General features: G+C 35.9%; 4 protein-coding genes across 4 annotated transcripts; 2 read left to right on the top strand and 2 right to left on the bottom strand.

The window, feature by feature from the left end:
* The first annotated feature begins 488 nt into the window (after nt 1-488).
* On the top strand, nt 489-2,483 carry LOC101897827 (zinc finger protein 37). The gene has a single exon (XM_005189159.4). The coding sequence runs from the start codon at nt 639-641 to the stop codon at nt 2,403-2,405; it is 1,767 nt and encodes a 588-aa protein (XP_005189216.1). The 5' UTR covers nt 489-638; the 3' UTR covers nt 2,406-2,483.
* Nucleotides 2,484-3,721: 1,238 nt separating this feature from the next.
* Nucleotides 3,722-7,703, bottom strand: LOC101897987 (ribosome biogenesis protein NOP53). Its single transcript, XM_005189160.4, has 4 exons — nt 7,515-7,703; nt 5,605-5,781; nt 5,226-5,546; nt 3,722-4,661 (listed from the first exon to the last, which is right to left on the bottom strand). The coding sequence occupies exons 1-4, from the start codon at nt 7,628-7,630 to the stop codon at nt 3,818-3,820; spliced, it is 1,458 nt and encodes a 485-aa protein (XP_005189217.2). The 5' UTR covers nt 7,631-7,703; the 3' UTR covers nt 3,722-3,817.
* Nucleotides 7,704-8,418: 715 nt separating this feature from the next.
* On the top strand, nt 8,419-10,023 carry LOC101898162 (dnaJ homolog subfamily C member 25 homolog). Its single transcript, XM_005189161.4, has one exon. The coding sequence runs from the start codon at nt 8,798-8,800 to the stop codon at nt 9,818-9,820; it is 1,023 nt and encodes a 340-aa protein (XP_005189218.1). The 5' UTR covers nt 8,419-8,797; the 3' UTR covers nt 9,821-10,023.
* A 1,222-nt stretch (nt 10,024-11,245) lies between these two features.
* LOC101898337 (transmembrane emp24 domain-containing protein 5) lies at nt 11,246-12,831 on the bottom strand. The gene is made up of 2 exons (XM_005189162.4): nt 12,701-12,831; nt 11,246-12,641 (listed from the first exon to the last, which is right to left on the bottom strand). Exons 1-2 carry the CDS (start codon nt 12,701-12,703, stop codon nt 11,928-11,930), a joined length of 717 nt encoding a protein of 238 aa, XP_005189219.1. The 5' UTR covers nt 12,704-12,831; the 3' UTR covers nt 11,246-11,927.
* Between the last annotated feature and the right edge of the window lie 559 nt (nt 12,832-13,390).

Raw genomic sequence — 13,390 nt, 5'->3', positions numbered from 1 at the left:
TTGATTTCTTTGATGTGTGTTAACGGTTTGGTTATATAGCCAAATAGAATAGAGTCTACCAGGTATGGAACGAATGTATATAGCTAAATATCAGAAATGTTTTTTCAGTCTAATATTTAAGCCTTCTAAAAATCATAAAGCAAAACGACCACATACGATCTTCTTTCTTCATTTTTATTAATATGCCTATAATTCTCATCATATTGACTTTTTATATAGAATTATAATTCTTAAATACTTACTTTTCGGCGTTTAAATCATGATTTTTACATCAGTTTTATTAAAAAAATATTAATTTCTAAAATGTTGACATATCGGCATTTTCCAGTAATTGTATTAAAATGGTTAAAACTTCGAAAAAATGTATTTTTTGACAAGAATTATTGACTTTCCGTCCCCTGATACCAAAAGTCGATTGTGGGTTTTTCTCACTCACACTATTGCTGTTGTAAAATAACGACTTTGGAATCCCCCTAATATTCCTGGGTTGTTAAATGTCGACGTAGGAAGCCCTATTCCCAAGTATTTGTTTTCTTTTAATATCTCACATTTATAACAATTTTATCCAATTTTGCTGCTCCTGAGTAAAGCTGTTAATGTACCTTAAGAAGTAACCAAAACTTGTATCAATACTTATCATGTGTGTGGTCATCAATTTGGACGTTGTATGCCTGGTGTGTTTGCATCATTCTGCCGAAATGCATAGCATTTTTGGGACGACGGGGTCGTCGGATGAAAACGACCCAACGATAGCCCAAAAGATATCCACATTGTCAAAACTGAAAGTGGATTCCAAGAATGAACATTTGCCAGAAAAACTATGTGATGGTTGTCTAAAGGATTTGAATGCTGCCTGGAGGTTTCATAAGAATTGTCAAACTGCTGTGGCTGTCTTTCAGAGTATTCTAAAACCAATTTTGCAGTTGCAAGAACAACCCAAAGAGGGTAGGTTGCCAGATAAGCAGGATGCAGAAGAAAATTGTAATGAGCCCACCTCAAGCGGACAACAATCACAAGAAATGACAATTAAGGACATTTTTGAAGAGGAAGAACCATCACAACATCAGCTAACAGCAGTGGTTGAGGCAAACGAAGAAAATGCCATTCTTGAATCTATGGCTGTGGATGCCGACGACTTAAAGTCTGTCAAGGATGTTTCTAGCAATAGTTTTGGGGAATTGAAAAGGTGTATTTTGGAAGAAGAAAACGAAGATTGTCAATCTGTGGATGAAACTCAAGGCCTTGTAGAGTACTATTTAACAGATGAAAATGTTAATGAAAACAACGAAGAGAAAATCAGCAAAGAACAGCCCTCCCACAGTTTGAGAAATAAAAAAGATGTTTCAACAATAGCATCTAAAAGAGTGGTTTTCAACTCTGTGAGGGAGGAAACAAAATCAATGCCTTCAACCACAACAACAACCAGAAGAATGACTCATCAAACACTGAACAAAAATCACCAGGAAAGGAAATCAGAAGGACCAGAAGCTGTTAAATGTACAAAACCTGTTAGGAGGCGACAGAATCAACAAGTCCCGTCGAAGGAGTCACAACAACAGAACTCCAACCAGCAGATTGATTCCGAAGACAATGCCAACCAAAATCTAAGCAATGATGAATCGGAACCAAAGTCGCGTAAACGTAAGATGACCTCAGCGGGTACAAAGGCTCCAAAAATATGTGAAATATGCGGTAACTCGTATCGCTTTCAACATGCTCTCAATGCCCATATGCGACGCCATTACGATGATAAACCTTTCCCATGTGAAATGTGTTCCAAGGCATTCGTTTCCAATGTGGAACTGCGTCGCCATATGCGAGTACACACAGGACAAAAACCCTATGCCTGCCAGTATTGTGATCGTCGTTTTTCCGATTATGGATCGCGCATTAAGCACGAACGCACACATACCGGCGAAAGACCATACGTTTGCACAACATGCGGCAAATCATTTGCTTATCCACATGTTTTGTCCGTACATCTGAGAACGCACACCGGCGAAAAGAAATTCAAATGTAGCTATTGTCCAAAAGGATTTACCAAAAAGGCATATCTGTTGACCCATATGGATACGTATCATAGTAACAATGTTGGAGATGTGACAACATATGAATTGACGCTGGAGGACGATGATGGGGATACGGTTGAAACGGATAATGAACAATTAGCTGATGCCATTTTTACACCTGATTTCATTAATGATGAACATGAGCAGGAAAGTGGCCAGATTCAAAAAAGTGAAGAAGAAATTGAAACCGGCGATGATGATGAGAATAACCGAAGCGACCAAATGACAGTACCAAAATCACTTTTACGTCTTAAAGCCGAGACCGAAGGCGAAGATGATACAGATGTACAGGAAGTAGAAATCCATTTGGATGAATACACCATAAGAGTACGTTAAGTTATGAAAAAATTTGTTCAATTTAAATATAATTGATATTTTTCTTAGTGTAAATAAACTATTGGTATGTTAAATCGAGTTGCAGCCTCGTTCATTCGGGGAATTTTTAGTAGTAGAAAAGTAGCATTAAAATAGAGAAGAATATACTGGGTGAGATAAAAAAAAACTGCAACAAAATCAAACGACATAATTTTTACATTCCTTTTTTTATTGTCAGAAATAGCATCGAATTTTAGAATAAGTTTAGATTTGTTCGAATTGATCACCTTTGGCACGAATTATGACCTTCAAATGGCCAATGAAGCCGTCACACGCTGCCCGAATGTAGCTCTGCGGTATTTTGGCCCATTCCCGGTGAAGCATTTGCTTGAGGTGATCGACGCTTTGGTGTTTTTAGTGCCAATCTTGCTTTCCAAAATACTCCAAACACAATAGTCCAACGGATTGGTATCCGGAGATTTTGGCATTGACATTGTGCGCTGGAAATGAAGCGAGGAACCTCATTTTGTAACTATTCTTGGGTGGCGCGTGCTGAGTGCGATGTTGCTGAGTCCTGTTGGAATCCAAGGTCTGCGGCCAAAATGTTTGCGTGCCCATAACTTTAAACACCCTCCAGAATATTTTCGCGATAATATTCGGCATTTATTCTGATGCCACAGTCGATTAATACGAGCGGAGAGCAACCATCGGCTGTTATGGCAGCCCACACCATCACCATTGCCGGCGCTTGAGTTATGGTGGCCAACCGAAGGTGCACATTTTCAGCTGACCTCTTTGTGAAGTAAACACGATCATTTTGTTTATTAACAAACTGCTGGACAACGAATGTTTTCTCATCGGAGAAAACCAAATTCGGCAGTTCACCACTTTCGGCCAGGCAAAGCAACTCTTTAGCTCTTTTTTTCTTTCTTTCATCTCACCCTGTACACATGCCGTTTGCAATTCAATAATTCTATGACGACACGAAAGTGATTGGGGAGCGAAAACATAATTCCAAATCAGTTTTAAAAATTTTTATTTTTGATGATAGTTCGGCTGAAGGTCAGTAAAACAATTTTATTTAGTTATCTCCTTTTTCCTCTTTATTATATCCAATATTTCGATTGTCATCGACAATCATCTTCAGGGATATTAACTTTGTTTTAGAGGAAAACGTCTGCTCTAATTTGACGTCAAATTATTTTTATAATTAATTCAAAAATTTAATAAACATATTTGGAATGGTGTTTTTTGTTCGCAGTCGCATCGTCACAGAAAAACATTCCCTTATTCACTTTAAGTTGCATAAATATAATTTAAACGACAGAAACAGTTACTTCCCTTTTTTGATGTAAAATTTTATTTACAAAATTCAAATGCTTAAGCTAAAAAAAATTTTAATTCTATACGATACGAAAACATTACCTAATGTTCTACTTTGCTGCTTGTTGAGCCGCTTTCTTCTCGGCCATACGTTTGTCACGCAGCATTTGATAGGAGACACCAGGTTCCTTGTGAGAACTGCGTGGGAAACGTTTAACTTTCGGTTTCTTTTGTTTACCAGTCGCAACACTGACGGGCAGGATATTACGTTTCTGGAAGTTCTTGAAACGATCGATTAAGAGGCTGGTACCCGTTTGAATATTTCGTAAATTGCCAGCCAATTCATCAGGCATATTAACATCCTGATCTGGTTCGTTGAACTTCAATCGTCCCAAACGCTTTGTTTCGAATTTCTTTTTGAATTCGGCCTTTTTACGGCGTTTCATTGCCTCATTTAATTCTTCCTCTTCGGCCAGGACTTCGGATTTAATTGATTTGATACGATTCAAATCGGCTATTTGTTTCTTTAAGGCCTTCTTTGCTTCCAGTTTCTTTTGTAGCTCCTTTTGACGAAGTTCTCTATTGCGTGCAGCTTTGCTCTTCTTTTTGTTTTCAACTGGCGGATTGACCGTACTGTATGCTGCTGAATCATCGGCATTTTCTTCTCCTCCCTTCTTTCCAGATTTCTTATCTTTATTGCCTTCCTCATTTTCATTATCATCATCGTCGTCGTCTTCGTCATCATCATCATCCATGCCTGCACTCATCTCCTTTAAGTGTTGCGTTTGCCTTTCTTCAGCTGTAACCTTACGGAACATTTGTGTTGTAACCCGTTTTAAATGTTTTTCTTCCTTAATGATTTTTTCTTCTTTTTCAACAATATCCGAAATAAGTTTTTGATGATCTTGTAAGGATGGATTGTAGCTGGTGCCTGGATGAGGTGGTTCAAATTTCCTGAAAAGAAAACATAATATTAGTATATGGGTGTTAAGTCAAGTAATATTTGAGCACGATTTCTGGGTAGAATTTCCCCTACAAATTTCATGTTCAAGGTCATATTTCTATAAGGTACTGTGAAATATTAATTTCCTGAGATATGTAAAACCATTCAAATACAGGCAAATTCACCATTGCAGATATTATTTATAAATCAAGTATTTTCAAGGCAAACTTCTGGTACGTGGTAATGAATAAATATAGTATAATATTAATTTGTCTGGCCTTATATTAAAGCTTGATTTCATAAACGTGTCATGAGCAGAGTGGTAGCAAAAGTTCAAAAATTTATGTTATAATTTTGTTATGAAATATTAAATGCCAATCTTTGTTACCCATTATAATTTAAAGAATCTCAAATATTCACCCTCCTTCAGGCTTTCCTTGGTAATTTATGGTTTTAACATTAAATATATGGTGTTTAGTTACTATTCAGATTCAGCAAAAAAACGACCTATATATCCGTTTGGCCCTGACACATTATTATCCTATTAAAATCATTTTGTTATATGTAATACTTACTTGGCTTTGGTAGTTTTATGTCTTATGCTGTCATGGATTTTATATACTGGCAGACCCAATTTCTGTGCATGGTATTTGGCCAACTCTTCCGAAATCCATCCCTTTTCATCCTTAAGACCAGGAACTTTTTCACGAAAATCTTCTTCCATCCAAATATCTTTGTTGGTATCTGGTATTTTGCTAGCTAATTTCTTAAGTTTTTTCTCCACTTTTTCATAGGTCTTTGCTCGATCTTGATTTGCTTGTATATGACGGGGTTTGCTGGGATTAATGACTTCTTCCTCGATATTGCGACCAGCTTTCTTTTGTTTTACAATATTCCTAAAGTGATATAAATGTTTTAACGATTTCTTCACGAAATTATTTCCCAAAACATTACCTCTTAACAATGGGATCCTGTACCTTGGAAGTGTTCTCCAGTGCCTGCAGTGAACGCAAGGGCTTTTTGGCATTTAATTTCCTTTTTTGTTTCTCAGTTAATACTGATGGTTTCTTAACATCTGTGGGGGTTACATCAATTTTGAACAACTCCTCATCTTTCTTTTCTGTAAATGATCTGTGTGTGGTTGGGACAAGCAAAGAAATTGGTAGTTAAGTTTTTTGTTTTTTTTTTTGGAGCAAGTTGAGTTTAGGGGCTATGCTCGGATCATTTTGAAATTTTTACCGCAGGTAGGTATTTGTAACCTGATTACGGCAATGTAATTTTTTTGTGGGGGAAATACCCGGTTACCCGGTTATTCGACCCAAAAGTTCGAATATAACATCCGGTTTGTATCCGGTTCTACGTAACCGATATCAATAAAATGGGTATCATTTGAAAGCTTATGAAAATACCTATCCAACAAGTGGTCATATGACGGGGTTGCTGGAACCGGTTTCGGAGAAATTTAGGAAAATTTGCATTTTTGTATGAGTACTTTTTGAAAAACCTATAAAAACTCGAAAACGGACCCATTATAGGGTCTTAAAATCTATACACTATATTATAGCTAACACTATTGCCTTTCCAAAATGGTGTCATATGTGTTGATATCTTTTGTGGTTCCGTGGATATAAGAGATAGAATTCATTAAATTATATTTTTCTCCAGTCTAGATGCATTTGACTTTGACCTTTATAGCTTTTTTAAGCAACCGGCCTTCGGCCGGGGCTTAAGATTTTCTCCTCTGGGGTATGTCCAACACCGGCTACGCGATCCATAGTTTTTCTAAAAATTGTACATTTTGTAAGTAGCCGGCCTTCGGCCGGGGCTTAAGATTTTCTCCTCTAGGGTATGTCCAACACCGGCTACGCGATCCATAGTTTTTCTAAAAATTGTAATTTTTGTAAGTAGCCGGCCTTCGGCCGGGGCTTAAGATTTTCTCCTCTAGGGTATGTCCAACACCAGCTACGCGATCCATAGTTTTTCTAAAAATTGTAATTTTTGTAAGTAGCCGGCCTTCGGCCGGGGCTTAAGATTTTCTCCTCTGGGGTATGTCCAACACCGGCTACGCGATCAATAGTTTCCTAAAAACTGTAGTTTTCGAAAGTAGCCGGCCTTCGGCCGGGGCTTAAGATTTTCTCCTCTGGGGTATGTCCAACACCGGCTACGCGATCCATAGTTTTTCTAAAAATTGTAATTTTTGTAAGTAGCCGGCCTTCGGCCGGGGCTTAAGATTTTCTCCTCTGGGATATGTCCAACACCGACTACGCGATCCATAATATTCTAACAACACCAAATTAAAAACAAAGCAGATTAACAAGAACGTTAAACCCGACACAAAACTTGGGTTCACTCAAACTGCTTTCATAAGTAACGACTTTAAAAGTCAATATCTTCGGAACTACAAAAGATATCAACACACATGACACCATTTTGGAAAGGCAATAGTGTTAGCTATAATATTGTGTATAGATTTTAAGACCCTATAATGGGTCCATTTTCGAGTTTTTATGGGTTTTTCAAAAATTACTCATACAAAAATGCACATTTTCCTAAATTTCTCCGAAACAGGTTCCAATTACCCCGTCATATGACCACTTGTTGGATAGATATTTTCATAAGCTTTCAAATGATACCCATATTATTGATATCGGTTACGTAGAACCGGATATAAACCGGATGTTGTATCCGAACTTTTGGGTCGAATAACCGGGTAACCGGGTATTTCCCCCACAAAAAAATTATATTGCCGTAATCAGGTTACAAATACCTACCTGCGGTAAAAATTTCAGGTCAATCCAAGCATAGCCCCTAAACTCAACTTATGCCTTTTTTTTTTTTGCAGATTAATCGGCCAATATATTTACCCAATTCTTTCCTCCTGTCTTTGTTCTTCCAGATATTCCTCAACATCTTGGATATCAGTTTTCCTCCAAGCTGATTTATTTTTCTTTGATATACGTTTTTTCTTTTGCACCGACATATTTTTCCTGCTGAAAGTGTATTTACTTTGAACTGAAATACCACATCTACAATGCACGTGTTGACGGCATTAAAAGTTGTGAAGTGTTACTTAAATTATTGCGTACAACAACTGTCAAAGAAATGCTGGTTAGCATTTGTTTCACAAATAGCTGCCAGACATTTATTTTAAAGATTTTTAATTAGGATTTTAGTTTTTCCTGTTGGCGATTAACATTTTAAAGGAGAAAAATTAAGAGAGACAGTTACGGAGAGTAAAACGTCTTCATTCATCTCCTGTACCAAGATCCATTTAAGGTCGGCCATGACTACTACGTTTGATAATGAGTTGGCAATAATCTTTGTAATTTGTGTTTGAATATCTTTGAATTTCAAATCACAAATATGTCTTTTAAAAGTAAACTCAGTGTCAGATGGACTTACTGGCCGTTCTTGTATTGGCAATGTTCTATATAAATAATAAAATAGAAATTCTCCCTAATGGAGCCATTTTCTACTTGGGTAGAAAAGGTATTCTTGAGTACCTGATTAATCCTAATAATTGGCCTTGGCACAACGAGAAGCTACCATTGTGATTGAAATACTCTCATACTGTCAAAATATTCTCAACCTTTGTTCTTTCAATTTATAATTGCATGTATTTTGACAATACGAAGAAGATCAGCTGGCTCGTGCGTTTCGTAATAACAAACGACTGTTGTTAACTATAGCCATGTTCACCTGTTTTGCTTTAATAATTGACGCCGTTGATAACAGCAGCAGCGGCGAACGTCAACGATTTGAATTAAGCGACTTCATAGTCTGCAGCTTTCTTCACTTTCTTTGGTTCTTGGGCCAAAAACCAAAAAATTCCAATCTCTTTTAACATCGCCCGACCACAGTATCCTCCTCACAGTTCTCTCTCTGTTGTCAACCAAATGTTAATTTTCGTTTAATTGTTTAAAACAAATCATTAGTAGTGAAGAAGAGCTGTGAGCAGCAACAAGTTGATTCGTTCGTTCCGTCTAAGCCAGCTAGTCAAACTGCCGGTCAATGAGTTCGGGTTCTAAGTGAAATCCAACAAAGCGAACGATAAACGTGGCAGACCATCATCATAAATGGTCTTAATGATTTATACCTGTTGTTGAAGTTGATGTTTGTGTGACGATTAAGCGAAGAAAGACGTACCATGTTACCTCCACGTTACCACCGCCACCTGCTGTTGAGCCTGGTGTTTATGCTAGCTTTGCCTTCCGTGTGTTTGGGTCTCCTCGAAGGTCTATATTGTGGAAAACAAAATTGTTATGATGTTCTGGGTGTTACACGAGAATCCTCCAAGTCGGAAATTGGAAAGGCATATCGCGTCTTAGCTCGCAAGCATCATCCGGATTTGCATCGCACAGAGGAAGCCAAGAAAGAAGCTGAGAAACAATTCAAAGCCATTGCCACTGCCTATGAAATTCTAAAAGATGACGACTCTCGCACAGATTACGATTATATGTTGGACAATCCCGATGAATACTATGCCCATTACTATCGCTACTATCGTCGCAGAGTGGCTCCCAAGGTGGATGTGAGAATTGTTATTATTGTCACATTGACAATTATTTCGGTTATACAATACTACTCCGGCTGGCAGCGTTATGACTCGGCCATCAAATATTTTGCCACAGTGCCCAAGTATCGCAACAAAGCCTTGGAAATTGCCAAAGATGAAATCAATGAGAAGGTTCACAATCGAAAGGGCAAGAATCGTCTTTCCAAGGCCGATCAAAAAGAGGAAATAGAAAAAATCATAATTAAAGTTATCGAGGAGAAAATGGATGTTAAAGGTGGTTGTGCCAAGCCAACAGTATGGGATGTCCTGTGGGTGCAAATAATTATATTCCCCTATACCCTGGCCAAGTGGCTATGGTGGAACATTATGTGGACATGGAAATTTACCATTTGCAAGAAACCCTATGGCAGAGAAGAGAAATTGTATTTGATACGACGAAACATGAAAATGGGCCAACATCAATTCAACTCTCAAGAGGATAAACAAATTGAGGAGTTCTTACGTCTGGAACTTTGGATAAAGGAGAATTTCGAAGAATGGCGCATCCAAGAAGAGGAAGAACTGAAAAAGAAAATGGCCGAGAATCCACGTTATAAATCATATCGAAGATATATGAAAAATCATGGTCCAGGACGTATGACTTTCGAAGACTAAACTTAAAACAAAAAAATGAAACAACAACTAGGCTTTATTGTTAAGAAAGATACATAGGTGACTATATATTTATATTAAGTATGTAATTTGATGCGTTTCGTAAATGAATGTTTGCTTTAATTTAATTTTGTTTAATTGTAAGTCCTGTGTTTTCCTCCTCCTAAGTTTTTTTTATTAAAATAGTTTAGTAACATTTTTTATACGAAAAAAAGTTGTTTTATTTTGGATTGAAGAATGAACATGTCGTTCGAATTATGAAAGGAAATATGGTCCATAATTGGGATAATGAACATATCTCTTAGACCTGCCTTTTGAATAAAAGTCGAAAACATCGAGGGGTATCAAAAAATTTAGATTTTAAACAAATGAAGAGCATGTGAAGAAAACACCATTCCAAATGTGTTTTTTAAATTTCGCATTTTTCCATAAAAAAAAAAAAAAAAAAACAAAAATAGGAAGAATGTGTTTGGAAAGGTGTTTTTAGTTTGCATTGACTTTCGTATTGTCATAGCGGAAATGCCCTAAAATTAGTTCAACAATTTATTCTTTTAAAAAATTCATATAAAATTGTTGAAATAAATAATAACAGATTCCAAGTTTTCCAAACGTTACAAGACGGTATGAATGTAACGCTGTAGATGACCTCCATAAGTTTTATTCTACAGATATTATTACTGCCTTTTTGCGCTCTTTTCACGCAAAAGCAAAGAAAAATCGCAGATTTTAACCCCAAACAAGTTAGCTATTATTTCTCTTTTAGTCTACATGCCGTCTATTCGATTTTGTAATACTTTAAAGATTATTGACCTTTTTTGAATATTTGGGTAAAATGATTAAGATAAATTTTGCCAAGCAACACGTTTCTTGCCAACATACTCTGTCCAAGTCGTTTTAAATAGAACCGGTTTCCATTTAGGTGCCTTTTTCTTTAAAACCAACTGTGTCTATTGAAGATGTTTTTTATGCTTTTGTGAATCGTCATTAATTAGGGAATCAAAATATTGTTGATTCATTTTCCAAAGTTTTGTTTGCTCAAGTGTTCTATGATTGTGTGAGTCTGTTTTTTCGGAAACTACAATATTTTTCTGAATATTTGTTTAGCTGTTATTTAGTGACTTGTGTCTTCCTACGTCAAATATTGACCTTTTTAAAAAAGTAAGGAAAATATTGAAATTTTATCTTTATACCAACTGTGCTCTATTTAGTTGGTTGGGCAGCATAACTGCGGCATTGATAATTAATTTGATTGAAAATATTTGAACAGTTTTGTTTTGAAAACGCGGTATTCCATGATGTATATTTCATTCTATGACGTTTTAAAAATCCAGTTATATTTACTTCCGATAAAATATATGATAACCAAAGCATTAAATGTTGCGCCTAAAAGTATGCCAAGAATTTGTAACTTTCAATAAAACCTCCAACTTAAAATGCTGATAATTTTTCATTTTTTATTGCTTTATAGTTCATTTAAATTAACTACAATCAGAAAATTATATACTTGTATTTTAACTATACTTAATGTAAAATGTTATATGGCAAAATAAAACATTTGCAGACATTAATTTCTAGTTGCCAGCATGTTTATCTTTCAGCATTTACATGTCAATTTTCTAATTTTTTTTATCAAAGAACATGAAAACCGGCCTTCAAGATAAGAAAATGCCAAATGGAGATTTTCAATTTTGATAACAGAACACAACGGCAAATGTTCAAAGTTGCGCAGCGCAATAAATTAAAAAACTGATATTTTCTAGGATTTTATGAGACTTCGTTTTTGTTATATACCTGCTCTTAATATCTATGTATGTGATGGCAAGTGTGTTTTTTTTTTTTCTTGAAAATGTTGTAAAAAACTAAATCAAGATGTTCTTTAGCCTAAATAAATCAAAAAAGGTGGGAGAATTCTTACATTTTTCCATTGCGAAATCATAAAAAAATATATATGGAACATTTTTAATACCCTGATTCGATTTGAATTTCATTAAAAAAAATATTATAAAAAAATCTTTGGTAAGACAGAATGAGAGCTACACTGAGACGAAGGAGACCAAGCCATGAACAAAACAATGATGAAACCAAATATTTTGAGTTATGGGGTTGAATTTCACAGATGCATACGTTGCCACAATTTACTCATACGGGTGTTGGTGTCAAATATACTGCGTACCAAGAACACTTGTAGCAAGCCCACAGCAATCATGGCACATATTTGGAACAATGACCAAGTATTTACTTTAATAAAATTCGATTCTGCCAAATTACGATCACGAGCTTCATGAGATCTTAACATATCCTGTATTTGCCTAGCTTTGGTCATTTGCATACGTATACGTCCAATATAATCCATAATATCCTGTACTTTCATTTCATAGAACTCTTCCGGTGTTAGACCTTCGAAAACATCATTCCACTGATCGTCTCCAAGATTTTGTTCTCCTTCCTTTTCCACAATTAACTCGAAAAATACCGTTTTCCTATTGAATGTACTGAACGTATTATCGAAGCAGAAACGATAATCACCTTCCTTCTGGACATCGTGTCGATGTATATTCTCCGGCTTTTTGAAATCACTAACAATTATCAGTCCAATGGGATCGGCTAGCGAAAAACTAATATCCAAATCACCATGTCCACCATCGATTACCTGATACTCAATATCTATTGTTTCACCGGCTTTCACAGGATGGAAATAGCATTCTTTCTTTCCCGCATCAATGTGAACAGTCATTTCTTTGTCGTATGATTCAACCATCGCTGCCAGCAGCACAACAATGAGAGCACTGCAAAACGCCGTTCTTCTATGCGATATTCTTCCATCCTACAATGATATAAAGTGCTTTTTATTTATAAAATTAATCAAGTTTAAATGTAAGTTACCATTTTTTGTGTGTGAAAAATAAAGCGGGTGAAGGGTGGAAATGAATTGTCAAAGTTATGATTTGAGAGTGCCTCTTTGTTTAGCACGCATCAGTTGTTGTACAAGTAATTAGGTTCAAACTTTAAAGAAAACGTGTGTCCCGATGGCGTTTTACTGATAAAAACAGCTGTTTAATAATTACTACAGTCCGACCTCAAAAGTTTCAATTGAACAATATTTTCTATGCGTTTTTAAGGTATTTTAAAATCTACGGAAAGTAGCGTTTAAAAAAGCTTATGTTTTCGTGCAAGAGCCTCTGTTATTATTATTTTATAAAATGTATAGTAAGAACTTTGTGATAGGAATGTTGGAGAAAATAACTGTTGAAAAAAATGAACTGTTGAAATTCGATTTTTCAATAAAATGAACTGTTGAAATTCGATTTTCCAGTCAAAGTGAAGCTAGAAGCAAGAAGGAGGTAGAACAGCTTCGTAAAACTACAGAAATACAGCCCTAAGGCTATGCCCGCTTCCTTTCAGAATTATTCAAAATTACAGGCAACAAGTTGTTTTGATTTATTTGATATATATTTATTTCATTACTAAATTGAGTCAAATAGCCTAAAAAGATGATGTTCTCTCGAAAATATGATCCTAGATGTTCAATTCCATGGCAAATCTGGTTAATATTATTAATGCCTGCCCCGCAAT

The sequence above is a fragment of the Musca domestica genome, unplaced genomic scaffold (assembly GCF_030504385.1).
Source record: "Musca domestica strain aabys unplaced genomic scaffold, Musca_domestica.polishedcontigs.V.1.1 60, whole genome shotgun sequence".
NCBI lineage: Eukaryota > Metazoa > Arthropoda > Insecta > Diptera > Muscidae > Musca > Musca domestica.
Note: the sequence above shows the minus strand (reverse complement) of the source record. Positions and strands in the feature narration are given on the sequence as shown.

Bases quoted from the DNA above. Each gene is read 5' to 3' on its own strand.
- LOC101897827 (XM_005189159.4), top strand. From the start codon at position 639: ATGTGTGTGGTCATCAATTTGGACGTTGTATGCCTGGTGTGTTTGCAT.
- LOC101897987 (XM_005189160.4), bottom strand. From the start codon at position 7,630: ATGTCGGTGCAAAAGAAAAAACGTATATCAAAGAAAAATAAATCAGCT. The intron at 5,782-7,514 runs GTAAATATATTG...AACCACACACAG, and splicing joins AGACAGGAGGAAAGAATTGG to ATCATTTACAGAAAAGAAAG. The intron at 5,547-5,604 runs GTAATGTTTTGG...ATATCACTTTAG, and splicing joins CAGGATCCCATTGTTAAGAG to GAATATTGTAAAACAAAAGA.
- LOC101898162 (XM_005189161.4), top strand. From the start codon at position 8,798: ATGTTACCTCCACGTTACCACCGCCACCTGCTGTTGAGCCTGGTGTTT.